Raw genomic sequence first — 13,998 nt, 5'->3', positions numbered from 1 at the left:
GCCGGCCGTGGTTGCTTCCGTTGAGACAGCATGTTTCCTTTCCAGTACCGCAAGTGTCTCCATGATAGAATCAATAGACTTGATCGCATCAAAGCCACTATCATCATGAGCCCAACGATTCCGAGAATTCCATATCGCTGCCATAATGGAGATTATCACCTCCCTTCTTCCCCGATCAAATTCTGGAAGACTCATAATATCCGCAGCCCAAGTATCCGGATGTAGACGCGGCACCTGTATGTGAAGAATATTTTTCGCCACCGTCCAGAACGGCCTTGCATGGGCGCATTCCAACATCGCATGAAGCAATGTTTCTGAAGAGGATTTACACACCGTACTTAAAACTCTGACATGCCGTCGGACGAGCGTTGCATAGTCGGGTAAGATACCTCGCAACACTCGCCACCAGAAGACCCGTACCCTTGGTAACACATCCATCTTCCACAAAATCTGCCACATCTTTTGATTACCAGCCGTCGACATTGATGCCGCACCACTCAGTGCATTCTCGTTTCTGTCCCGATCAGCCACAAGGTTTCAATACGCTGATCGTACAGAATAAACGCCCGACTTCTCCCCCCGCCAAGCCAGTCAATCGTCTCCTGCACTCAGCCTCAATGGAATTTGCAAGATCAGATCAACATCAGGTGGCAGGAAGTTGGCACGAATTTTCGGTTCATCCCAGTGGAACGAGATTGGCTCAACCAACTCGCTAACAAGCTGAATATCATTGTCTTGTAATCTTCCAATCGGCTTCATTGAGATAGAACCAGGAATCCATCTATCATCCCAAATCGACACAGACTGTCCATCACCAACTCTCTTAATTAAGCCCGATTCCAACGTTTGCCGGCCAGCTAAAATCGCGCACCAAGTCTTCGAGGCTGTTCTGGGCGCAACCGCCGACATAAAATCAGTATTGTGAAAATATCTGCCTTGTAGAACTCGCGCACAAAGAGAATCAGGCGTCGCTAGCAGCCGCCACCCTTGTTTTCCAAGTAATGCCAGATTAAACAAATGCAAATCTCAGAATCCCATACCTCCGCCACACTTAGGTTTTGCTAATTTCTCCCAAGCTAGCCAATGCATGGACCTTCTGTCCAACGAGCCACTCCACCAGAAGTTGGATGCAATTGATGTTAGCTTTTGGCATGTACCTTTTGACAGCAAGAAACAACTCATACTGTAGGTGGGCATCGCCTGAATCACTGCTTTAATAAGCACTTCCTTTCCCGCATAAGAAAGTTTCTTCTCCGCCCAACCATTGACCTTACTTCGAACATGATCCGCAATATAATCAAAGGACTCATTTGTCAGCTTCCCTACAGCAGTAGGCAAACCCAAGTATTTCTCATTAATAGCCTCCACAGGAATATTAAGTTCACCTCTCACAAGAGTCCTCGTAGCGTCCGATATCCCAGGGCAGAAAAAGACACTGCTCTTCTCCCTATTAACAAGCTGTCCTGAAGCTTCATTATACATATGAAGAATATGGTTTAAACAGCTTGCTCCTTCAATCGATGCATCAATCATCTGCAAAAAGCAAATGAGTAATCCATGGCGCGCGATTGCACACCCGGATCCCACGATCAACAAAACCACCAGTATAATTATTGAGTAGTGCAGTAAGTCCCTCTGCGCACATAAGAAACAACTACGGGGATATCGGGTCTCCCTGTCGAATTCCTCGGGAAGGGAAAAAATGAGGAAGTAATTCGTCGTTGACTTTGACCGAAAACCGGGCAGTGGAGACACACTGCATAATCAACTTGACAATCCTCTCCGAGAAGCCCAACTTTAACATAATTGCCTCAACAAACGGCTATTCCACCCAATCATAAGCCTTCATCATATCAAGTTTGACCGCACATTTGCCTTTTTTTGCTTTCTTTCTCCGTTTCATTGTGTGGATGCATTCGAAAGCCACGAGGGCATTGTCGGTAATTAACCGCCCAGGTACAAACGCACTCTGCTCCTGGCTGATACAATCCTCCAACACCGGCCTGACCCGGATCGCCACTGCCTTGGTGCAGATTTTATAAATGACTGTGCAAAGTGAGATAGGCCGGTACTGTTTAATGTGCCGAGGATTCCGAACCTTCGGGATCAAGACAATCACAGTGTCATTGATCTCATCCGGCAAGTCGCCTCCATTCAAAAATTCTAACACTGCCGGAACCAACACTGGTTTCACCAAATCCCAATGACGTTGGAAGAAACCCGCATTAAAACCATCGACACCAGGAGCTTTGGATGGCGCCATCTGAAATAGAGCAAATTCAACCTCCTGAGCAGTGAAAGGTTTATCCATGGCCTGCCGTCCCTCCTCTTGAACAAAATGTAACAAAGCATCCATATTAGGAGCACCTTGCGAAGTATACAGAGTCTGGAAGAACTGCTGCACTTCCGCATGCACCTCGGCAATATCTTCACATGTCGAGCCATCATCACGCTGCAACATTGAAATCCTATTCGTCCTCTTCCTCTGGGCTGCCTGGGCGTGAAAATATGACGAGTTTCTATCACCCGCCTTCAACCATTGGACCCTGGATCGTTGCCGAATCCACGTCTCTTCCTGCCCCAGGACCAAATTAATTTGTGACATAATCTGCCTCTCCTCTGCTGTTGGGCCACGGCCCATAGAACCCATCCGGGTCAGATTAGCGAGGTATGCAACAATGTATGATGGCTACCCATAGTGTTTGCCAAGGTCGCAAGCACCGTAGGAATGCACTCGATCGCGCATCCGTTACAATTACAACTTATTTATTTTTTCTTCTCAATACTCGGACTCAGGAGGCGTGACAATTTATCACATCAATTTCATTATGGCCTCGGTTGGCCTTGCATCATGTAATAAAGAATAATTCTACTACTTTGCTTCACGTAATAAAGAACTGTAATCGATCGATTCCCTGTACTTAGTACTGAAAGCCTTGCTGAATTTTGTTTGTATATATACAGCTGAAGAAGATGTGCAAGGAAGGTGCACTGGGGTCTGGGGTAATTCATCCACCGGCCCACAACTGATTTCTGTCAACTAATTAATTCATCTGCGGTCAATTGATTTAATTCAGGCACTGTTGCTGGTGTGTATGTGGGCGTGAAGTACGGCATCGAGAAGATCCGTGGTCACAGGGATGGGTAATTACTTATGCAAAGAGTATGAGAGGCTCCATCTTGACGCACGTACGGTTAAAATTGACCCCCTTGCTCCCATTCCGTGCGATTAAACATGTGGACGGTCCTTTTATGCAGCCCCAGCTCCCGACACGGGCGCATGATGCACTCACGTAAAAACAAGTCGAGGAGTAGTAGTAGTAGGGCTCAAGGAAGTCGAGGACGAGCGCGACGAGAGAGGTTTCTCGCATACTTTACGGCCTACTCCTTTGTCACGACGTATACACGTGCCAGGCTGCCGGCGTGCCGCTACGTACGTACAGTACAAGTTACAATAACTTTGGGAACTCGTTGGGACGGTCAAATTCAACAAATCGTCGAGTCACCACCATTCGCGGTCCGGTTAGCACCCCCTCTTGCCGAGATCGTCGCCGCTTCCATCCATGGATATCGCGTAATGGACGCGGCATCGATCGTCCCCCACCTGGCCGCGTCGCGTGTGCTGTCCCGCCTGAGAGGCTGCTGGAAGTCACGCTCACGCAAGCCCGGAGCACTTCAAAATCAATCACCGCTTCCAATCAAGCAACTCTAATCTGCTGGTCAAGCCTAATAACATTGGCTGACCCTAGCTCATATTGTCACGCTCGTTGTGAAAGGCCCCATTGGTTAGAAAATCGTAGTGGCTATTCAAATCAGTAGTGTTGGAAAACAAAATCTCACATTCAACATTTGGTTGGGTCCATGATTAGTCGTGACGACCTAGATTTCAACTGGAATACGAGTCATTGTGTGCAATTAAACTAATCGAATTAATCAGAAGTTCAAACCATCATAAAGCGGCAATCTTGTAACTACACAAAATCCACCTGACAAGTCAACGATCACATGCTTGACCGTGGTCATGCTACCAATCACTATCTGTATATGTTCTTAAGTTCATTGATGATTGGGTATATTAAGGCCAGGGTGCCAATTTTAGGAATTAGGAGGTGAATGTTCGATTTCGACCGGCTCCACAAGTTCAAGATTTCAAATAGACTTTATTGACAATAGTCAGTCAACGATCCGAGGCTTCATCGACAATTCCTATTTGTAGTTCTTCAGCTCACCGACGATCGAGGACGGTAAGGTCAGGGTGCTGATTTTAGAAATTAAGAGGCGAAGGTTTGACTTCGATCGGACTCTACAAGTTTAAGATTTAAAACAAATTTTACTCGTTCCATTTTACTGGTTAGCTTTGTACTTTTTTCCATTTTAAACTCGATGCATATGACTGTTCAATCCGCCACATCCAAATTATAGTCCGTCCCACTGGAGGAGAGGTGCCGCACCAGATCGATCAAAGGAAGAGCATAGGCGGTTTCCTTTCCCCTGATCTCTCTGCCAACGACGAGGGCGCCGCAACGTCGGAGACTCGCGAGTGTGCAAACTCAAACATTATAGTTCAAAATTTCTAAAAATTCGGAAAACTATAGTAAGTTGGAGAGGTGAACTTTCAGTTCCAATGGACTCGCGTTGTAGGAGTGCTCACAGGTTGATTTCGTTGTTGGTGTACCGCCGTCCACGCCAGCGTGCCACCCCTCAACCGAATCATCGTGGCGTCGCGGAGCTTCAACCCTGACCGCCACGACTGGCAGTCCTGTGGCTGGAACTGGAAGAACAGCGGGAGGTGGCGGTCAGGCGTACAGCCATGCACCCAGAGTTGAATGTAAGCCAGATCTAGAAGTTGATACATGGTCGCCGACACGACAACCAGCAACCAACCTTAACTACCACGCGGTAACAACGAGCAGCGACGTCTCGATTCATCAACATAAAGTGCCAACGGCTGCTGAATTACCCTTGTACTCACCGCGAGCCTTCAATATAGCTTCATGAGAGGACAACACAGACTGTTCATATTAGAATGAACGAAGTGACTTTACGTCGCTCAAAGAGCTAGATTGTCGAGTCCACATGCCACCCAAACATTACAGAAATACAACATGAACGCAGAATCAAACCCACCTAACCTTGATGCTAAATGGCCAGATAATTAGAAAACGATTTCGTTTTAACGGCGCGGCAACGCGCGCGAGTCCCCCTGGTACCTCTGAATTACGGCTGTTCTCGCATCAATCCAAGCTACATTTACGAAAGTATAACATTGGTAGCCATACTCAATGTCCATACATATATTATATAGGAAATCTTTCTAACTGCCCGGTGACTGAGTAATGCTACTGATCATTCTTAACGCAACATCAGGCTGGTCAGCAGGCACCTGTAGAGAACGCATCCAAAACTCAAGTAAGCGCTCATCTTTGGCACAAAGTCAATAAATCCAATATTGACATGTTACATATTGAGCTTACCATGAGTCCTGCTCCGAGGATCCAGTAGAAGTGCAAGTTCTCGTATGATCTGACGTAGGCCTTTATTGCGCTGGAACAGTGTATGGAAGACTCGCAGTGATACAGAGGCTGCCTTGGCACGCGCAAGAAGTTCGTCAGGCCATCCCATCTGAAAGCATGATCCGGTCAGAAATTCGGAGGCATCTACGTTTGAATTATACACAAACTGGGCAGACAAAGATGCCTTGCTTGAGATTCTTCACCCATGCTTCCACGCCGATCGTCGAGCAGATCACATCGAGCTTCGGAGAGAAAAATATAAATATGCAGTACTCAGAAAATGAACAAAATTCAGACGACAAAGCATACCCTTTTAGTTGAATATGCATACATATTAAACCTAACCTTCTCTAAGAATTCAAAGTAATAAAAGCTGAGTAGTCAACAAGTAGTATTTGCTACCCACCTGTCCATTGTACACGGTAACATTCACACCGTATGATATCAGTTCATCAACCTGTACGTATCAAATGCCACAAATTCCATCGGGATCAAAAAATTATACTACCCCCTTTGTATCTAAGACAAAATTCGTCAAGCTTGACCAAATCTATAGAAAAATATACTGGTATTTGCAATATCAAATAAGTGTACTGTGAAGATATATATCTAACGGATTTAGTAAAACTATTTTGAAGATGAAGGGTTGATAGATTTTTCTATAAACTTGGTCAAATTTGAATTATGACAAAAATAGAACATATTACTTTTAGGAACGCGGGAGTATCAGTTAAGAGCTATATATTAGTTTACTTGCCTCGTTTATTGCTGGCTTCATGAATGTCTGAGCCAGCGCCTCGTCGGCCTCAAGTGACACTTCTTGCCAGCTGCAGTTTAAGTGAAATTGCAATACTTAATTGAAATGTGCCTTTTGAGCTTTGTCACTTCGATAGTCACCAGATTTAATCTATGCTATGAGTGTCTGCATAAATCTTCAAGAGCAATTCTATGCTTGAGATGTATTTTTACACTACTATTTTGTTTATGTATTTCTCGTTACAACTGGCGAGCATCAAGCAGAGTCAGTTTAAATGACAAAATGATGCTTCTTTGTTTAGCATATTTGACAAGTCTGTGATCCACTGAAAGTGGCTTCTTTAGAGCAGACTCTATGAATGAAACTGACATGCCAGGTAGGAAACTATCTTGATACCAAAGCTTCGTTTACTACCAATGTTATATATCTTCGTAACATTCCATTTCGGAAAATAATAATAATTGCTGGTAACGTACATGAATTACAATTTTAATCCTGCAATTATTTTTTAAATTTGTGAGAAAACTGCTGCAAAAGCTACTAATGGTACTCTACTTAGTAGAAAGCAAACTCAGTGAATCTTAAGATGCTGAAATGGATCGGTCCTAAAAAAGTTCTCTATCATTAATCCCTGACTTATTGGTTTCCTATATTTACAAAAGAAACGTGGATCTTTGATACGTGGAGATGAAGCTTCAGGATTATGTTTATGGTGAAGTTTTACCGATTTTATGAGTTTGTCTCTGTCTGAATAGGCTTGAAACGGGCATGGCTATAATAATTCACATGGAGCTGTCAGTCTGCGAGTTTCATCCAGATAGCTTTCAGTCAGGTTGCTCCTTAAAGGGACAATCTAAGATCTGATTATTGCAGTTTCCACAAAGGTGATTTCTCTCGCTCTGCTTACATGTTTGTGTTTTGGTGCTCTCTGTAATATTAAAATCTACAAAGGTGATTGGCTGTGTATGTTACCGCACCAGACCCATTTGTATGTGTGAGACATACTCCGTATTAAGCATCCCGAGACTGGCGCTATACGCTCCTTTATGGTTTAGTATTTACGTATATAAAAAGAGACGACACTCACATGAGGTCCTTGGGGATGATCTTGAACTTTTTCTTAATTATCCCGTTCATGATTCGTTGAGGCTGTTGGAGGCCGTCTGGCTCATCGATTGGGTGCTTCTCAGCGACAAAGATCTTGCCAACAGTGGGTTCATGCTGGTATCAAGCAAGAAATTCTCCACATTCTGCAAAAGGTCATGCCAATCACTGATCAATTTGTGATGGGTAGTGTTAATATTTTATCCTGAGAGGAACCTAGTAAATATATGCAAAACCTGTTATTCACAGCTGGAATATACAAAATGTATCGTGCAAAAGTGTGTAATTAGTAAACACTTACGACACTATCAGTTTGGTAGTCGATAAAATCTAGTAGATCGATCCACGTCGAACGCGCCATGGCGAACTGTCCCTCCGCCATCTGCTTCTTTACCATTGCTGCCATTCTGAGAAAGAGATACTCAATTATGAGCTCTTTTAGGGGACACCTAAATTAATATTGATTGTCCCCTCCCTTCAATCCAACGGCTTTTATACACTGATAGTACCCGTAAATATGAGTAGTAAAAAGGCTACGTGACACGGTACCGGCTAATTGTTGATTAAATCCCGTGGCTACTTGGGTCAAGATAATAAAATAGTAAATTCCACAATACCACATACTTTGGGCTAAGCTTTCACGGAACCACATGTTAATGCTAATTTTATCAGAAAACCATCACTTCTGAGACATGTTTTCAGAAAAAAGCATACCTATCGGTTTTATCCGTAGACACTTGCATGTGGGTCACACATGTCTCAAACACCATCAAACCCACTAAAATGAAAGTATTGGGTTATTTGCGAAGTCTTGCCTCAAGAGTAGTAAATAGCACTACTGATACCCGTCCGCGGAGTAGGCTTGTCTGTATCCGTAGGTTTCTGTAGCGGCTGTAGAGGCTTGCGCTGTCTCATGTTAATTCTACAGATTTTCAGTCTCGGCGCGGCTGTGTACGTGCTTGATTAACTCGTCCATGAATTTGGAGAGTGGACAAGGCCAAAGACTAGAGGTGGCAGAGGAGCACCACGGGGAAGAGCAAAGACGGCACACTACAAAGGACGAACAGTGATGGCGACAGGACGAGCCCTAGTCTCGTACTCTCGTATTCGCAAGGCGGGAGATACAATGAGCAATACTGACTCCGTTTGTAAAGATAAGAAGTCATAATTTTTCCTAAATGGCGACAGGACGGCACCCCACACACGAGCGGCTGTATGGACACGCAACAAAATAATACTGACTCCGTTTGTAAAGATAAGAAGTCATAATTTTTCCTAAATGAATTTTTCTTCTTGACCAAATATATAAAAAAACTATTAAGATCTACAATATCAGATGAGTATGGGACCGTCTATTTTTCAATCGTCTAAGAAAGTTATTTCTCAGTCGACAATCGTAGCCATCCAATCAAGATTTTTTTATCCATCGGACCTACATTAATCTTACATGAATCTCAATGATTAAATCAAAAAGTTGTTATCATCGACTAAGAAATAGTTATTTTTCAGTCGCCTAAGAAATAGCAAAACAGTTTTTTATAAACTTGTTCAATTTTTTAAAAAAGTTTGTTTAGAATCTTTAAATAAATCTAGGATAAATCTAGTAACAGAGGGAGTACATCCTTGATCTAGTCGACATGGGCCACTCTACGGAGGGCACCGCGCTCGTGGGCTGGTTGCCGGCAACCGGAGATCGGCCGAGCGACGCAGCATGGACCCCAACCATGCCCTTCCCAATTCTGACGGCGACCACGACGGAGGTGAGGTCCAAATGACGCTACAGGACTTGGAAAGTGGATCTTGTTTGCCCTGGTGGGTAGGTCCATGTTCTATTTGGCCCGTTGGCATGGGTATTGAAAATCTAGAGAGGCGCGAGGTCCGTCAATTCAATCGGATGACATAGTAAATAGCCCTATTAATACCCGTCTGCGGAGTAGCTAGGTTTGTCTGTATCCGTAGGTTTCTGTAGCGGCTGTAGAGGCTTGCCTAATTCTACAGATTTTCAGGCTCGGCTCGGCTGCGTGCCTGCGTACGTGCTTGATTAACTCATCCATGAATTTGGAGAGTGGACAAGGCGCCAAGGCCAAAGACGAGAGGTCTGCCACCTGCGGAGGAGCACCACGGGGAAGAGCAAAGGCGGCACACGAGCGGGGGTACGGACACACAACAAAGGACGAGCAGTGTGGCGACAGGATGAGACCTAGTCTCGTACTCTGGTATTCGCACGGCGGGAGAGAGTGAGAGACTCTTTACAACAACAAGAGAGAGAGAGAGAGTGAGAGACAATGAGCAATGACCGTAAGATGGACAGGACGGAATCACTGAATAAACTAGGAACGATTTGCCCTTGAGGCCTTGACGCACATGACCAAATACCCTTGCAAAAATAATTAGTTTTGGAACATACAGCCGAGGGTGAGCTTGAGGGAGCCGTCACGGATGGCCCTTGCCATGGAGACTCCGAGCATGGCGGCGAGCTTGCCGCCATAGAATTCGCCAGCGAGGAACAGCGGGCTGCTCTGCAGGGTGGTTATCTTCTTGCTGACGCTCTTGAGGAGCTCCATGACGTCTGCAGCCACCTGCGAGTCTGTCGTCGCCAGCGCGCTCGGGTCCTCCGCGTAACTATACCCGACACCCATCGGCAGTCCTGCACGCATGCCGTAATTAAGATCGCTCCTTAAATACTGATCCTATATTTTTGTCTCAAATTTGTTGTGTCTATTCTTAAAAAGAACAGGTACTCGTGGTACTATGTGCATGAAGAAGTTAACGGATTAGCGCTGACCACGAAGATGAGATCAGCACTCTGCAGCCACGTCGAGTTGCGTGGCTGCAGGTTGACGTCTAGAGGCCCAATCTCCAGGAAATTGCCACGGCCGACTCCAGATCCTACCTGAAACAACATGGTCGTGAGACGATTGAATGCTTTGTTCCCACACAGAGAAAAAGAGACAATCATATGTACCAGGCCGCCCTGCAACCAGAGGATAGTCGGCCATGGTTTGGCCGAGGAAACATGCTGTGGACTCTTGAGGTACCACCAGAACATATTAGCCTCTGTAACAAAATTTGATTATTAGGATATATATATACACACACACGCTAACGTAATGGAGAAGAGGGCGCTGTGTTTACTCACTGTCACGAACTTGCACGTATCCCCACTGCTCGTGGATACCATCGGCGGAGCCAGCGACGACGAACAGAACAATCAGACAAAGCCGAACGATCGCTTCCATCTTTCTTTCTCTCGTGACCAGCAAAGTTTCTCACTCCCTCCAGTTCGTCGTGTTCGTTCAGGATGGAGGATGGGTGCGACAGTAGCAATAGTCGAGGCGAGTTCCAAAGCTCACCCTGTTGCCTTTTCATGCAGTACGTACTGCAGACCGCGCGTGCGTGAACCTATGAACCTACAGACTACAGTGGTCTAGGCGAACTCTAGCGCTTGTACCGGAGTTTTCGTTCGTTGCCTGCTAGCGACTGAATTATTAAAGGTGTGAGAGCCATTTATGGAAAGAACTTGGCCCAGGGTCACGTTGTGAATGAGCGGAAGAGATATGGTAGGAGTAGCACTGTACTAGCACGTACGAAATGTAGCAGGGCAGGAATTTCCCGTCCTATCCACTATCCAGCATTCCAGCCCCTTGCAGCTAAAAGGACTCCCCTGTATCTTGGTTAAAAAAAGGACTCCCCTGAAACCAAACCAATGAAAATCCAATAAAATGTTTCAAAAAAAAATCCATAAAATTTAGAGGTGCATATTTTACTTACGACGCTAATAGAAATATAGTAAAACCAAAATAATTTATTTCTTTTTGAAACAATGGGCGCCTCGATCGATTTCCATTAAAGAAACCACCGACGTTCTTACAACAACAGTCTTCAAAACTAAAAAGAAAGAGAATAACACTGCTACCCTCCAGCAGCACAACCTGCTCTGCTGATCCTAACAAGATCAGGAGAGTTCAAAAGAAAGCACTATTACAGCATATAGCAACATCTTCCAGCTGCCGCAACCTGTGCCCAGCAAAACCCTCCAAACCGGAAAAGTTATCCAGCGATCCTAAGCCGCATCACATTCCAACCATGACTTCTAGAGTAGGTTTTTCAGACCATCTTGAACCAAAATAATAAATAACAAACAAATTTATTTTTTAAGCCTCTTTATATGTGAGTTTTAAATTAAGGTTTAAATATTTAAACAAGGCCTTTTGTTTCAAGCTAACCCGATTCTGAGCATGTGCACTTAAATCTTTAGACTCAAAGTGGTCGGTACTCTCACATGATGATCATTGTTTTGAATTCTTTGACGGCTTACTAGATAATTAAGATATCTTAACTTACATTATACTTACATAGGATCGCCATATTTCTAACTGCGGGGTGACTGAGTAATGGTTAAGGTTTAGTAATGGTACTGATCATTCGTAATGCAACATCGGGCTGGTCAAGAACGAGAATTTTCCGGGGCAACCTGTAGTAATTAAGTACTCGATCATGATTTTTTTATTTTACATTTATTTATGGATTACCTATTTTAGTACTCCCCGTCTATACAAATCCACGTCAGTTAATTTGAGATGGAGGGAGTAGTATATTTTGTGCTTGATCAGAGATTTTTGGGGGCAATTTATAGTGGTTAGAGGCTTAATCCAAAAAATCATTGTAATTAAGTGCAATTTTGAAGTTTTTTTGGTCACCTAGCTCATAGCAAAAAAAGAAGGTTTCATCCAGTTCGTTGATGTTGCAAATTGAGAGTCAGCTGAAATTGCTCCTTGATACTAAAAGTATAGTAAACAGACTATACAAGGAAGACTTGATTACTCTATCCATTTTTGTTAATCTATGAAAATACTTCTGATCTTAATCAGTGGTGAGAGCTCAAGTTTTGAATTTGCAGAGAGGATAATAACTCGACAGCATCGAAGAATGCAACAGTTCGTGTCACTCACCAGTTGGTTGGGTCAGCCTTTGTGTGAGACATGTCTTTTCTGAAAGGCCATAATTGAGTCTTATGAAATACAGTAGCAAACTACAGATACAAACTCAAATACATCAGTCGGATCATCTCGATGCAGAGCAGATGCTCCATATAACGAGCTATGCACCCCTACTACCAAGTATGCCCTCTACATACAGAGGAGTTTTTCCAATAGCCAAATGCACTTCGACGTCTAACCAAGTGTGCTCCCTCGACACAATGATGTGCCTCACTGACCAAGGGTTCTCAGTTACTCGTACAAAGGTGCGTTCACATGAACCAAGTGCTTCCTGAATTCCTGTAAAAAGGAAAGTGTGCTTCCTGAATTCAAAGATGCTTTCTACTAGCCAAATGTACTCTCCAGTCTCCACTAACTAAGTGTGCTCCTTGAACACAAAGGTAAGCCTCAGTAACCTGGTGTGCTATCTGCACACAAATATATTCTCCATAAAGTGTGTTCCCCGGACAGAAAGGTGCTCACTGGACATTCTAAGAAATAAAAGTGTGTTATCTGAACACAAAGGTGTTCCCCACCTAGCCTAGTGTGCATCCTGGACATAAAATTGTTCCCCCTAGCAAGTACATCCCAACTAGCCAAGTGTACTCCTAGACACAAAATTGCTTAAGATAATGTGTTGTACTTCCCTCATTTTGCGCTGGAACGATCTTGGATCATTCTGAAATAACTAGACTGAACTACTCTAAGAAATACTACATGACCAGGCTTTTCTATACAAAATTACCTGGATCTTATAGCTAGCTATAGCTTGGGAAACACACTCCGGTACGTGCATGATGGATTGATGATGGACCATCTGACTAAAGGCAATTTACGGCAACTCGATCAGCATCCCCAGCAAGCAGTTTTTATAACTGCATGTTACTTTATCTTCAAGGTCATCAGTTCTCTCCCTACCATCATTTATTTTTATAATTAAGAACTTCTTCAAAACACCTTTTCTATTACATTCCACTTGCCATGCTCCTCAAACTTTTCTTAATAACCGTGAGATACTTGTTTTCTTATACAAGAAACTGTTACTTTATTATCTCCTCCGCCCAAAATGCTACGGTTAGTGTTTAAGTTGATATTTCTTTTTACGATGCCAAATGTACTTACACTTCGTTAGGTGATCAACATGTTACAACCTCTTAATTTTTATTTTATTTTTCATGAATCATGAAAATATTAAGTAGTAAGTTCTGGTCCAGCAGTCATAATCTATATTTTTGCAGTGATGAGTTGAACGGATATTTAAACAATTGTAACTATGTATCAATACATGACCCAAACTTTTAACTTTGGTTACTAAGTAAAATCATATAAGAGCGACTAACAAGCTAGCAAACCAAACAGTCACTAATCAACACCACTACAGACACCCAGAAACATTTAATTAGCTCACGATCTAAACTTTATTCCATCACATAAATTAAACTTTAATTTATTACTGTAGCATATTTTTATTTATTATCATCATATTCCCACTTACTAATGTAGCTTGGTGTAGACAATCAGCAAATAACCGATTGACAAGCATGTAAACTTCCATTTTGTTTCTATCATGTATATGTTTGAGACGAGCAACCAGAATTTTAAATCCAGATATAAAGCTAATATCACATAAACTGATCAATCAATC

At 43.4% G+C, this 13,998-nt stretch overlaps 1 protein-coding gene across 1 annotated transcript; it reads right to left on the bottom strand.

Moving 5' to 3' along the window:
- Window positions 1-5,166: 5,166 nt before the first annotated feature.
- LOC100835785 (serine carboxypeptidase-like 51) lies at window positions 5,167-10,832 on the bottom strand. Its single transcript, XM_024456691.1, has 11 exons — window positions 10,514-10,832; window positions 10,340-10,431; window positions 10,160-10,267; window positions 9,782-10,021; window positions 7,676-7,781; window positions 7,358-7,520; window positions 6,271-6,340; window positions 5,920-5,970; window positions 5,703-5,755; window positions 5,475-5,622; window positions 5,167-5,383 (listed from the first exon to the last, which is right to left on the bottom strand). The coding sequence occupies exons 6-11, from the start codon at window positions 7,405-7,407 to the stop codon at window positions 5,315-5,317; spliced, it is 441 nt and encodes a 146-aa protein (XP_024312459.1). The 5' UTR covers window positions 7,408-7,520; window positions 7,676-7,781; window positions 9,782-10,021; window positions 10,160-10,267; window positions 10,340-10,431; window positions 10,514-10,832; the 3' UTR covers window positions 5,167-5,314.
- Between the last annotated feature and the right edge of the window lie 3,166 nt (window positions 10,833-13,998).

Source organism: Brachypodium distachyon, chromosome 1, assembly GCF_000005505.3.
Source record: "Brachypodium distachyon strain Bd21 chromosome 1, Brachypodium_distachyon_v3.0, whole genome shotgun sequence".
NCBI classification, from domain to species: Eukaryota; Viridiplantae; Streptophyta; class Magnoliopsida; order Poales; family Poaceae; genus Brachypodium; species Brachypodium distachyon.
The sequence above is the reverse complement of the archived record's forward strand: the minus strand, read 5'-3'. Positions and strand labels throughout refer to the sequence as shown.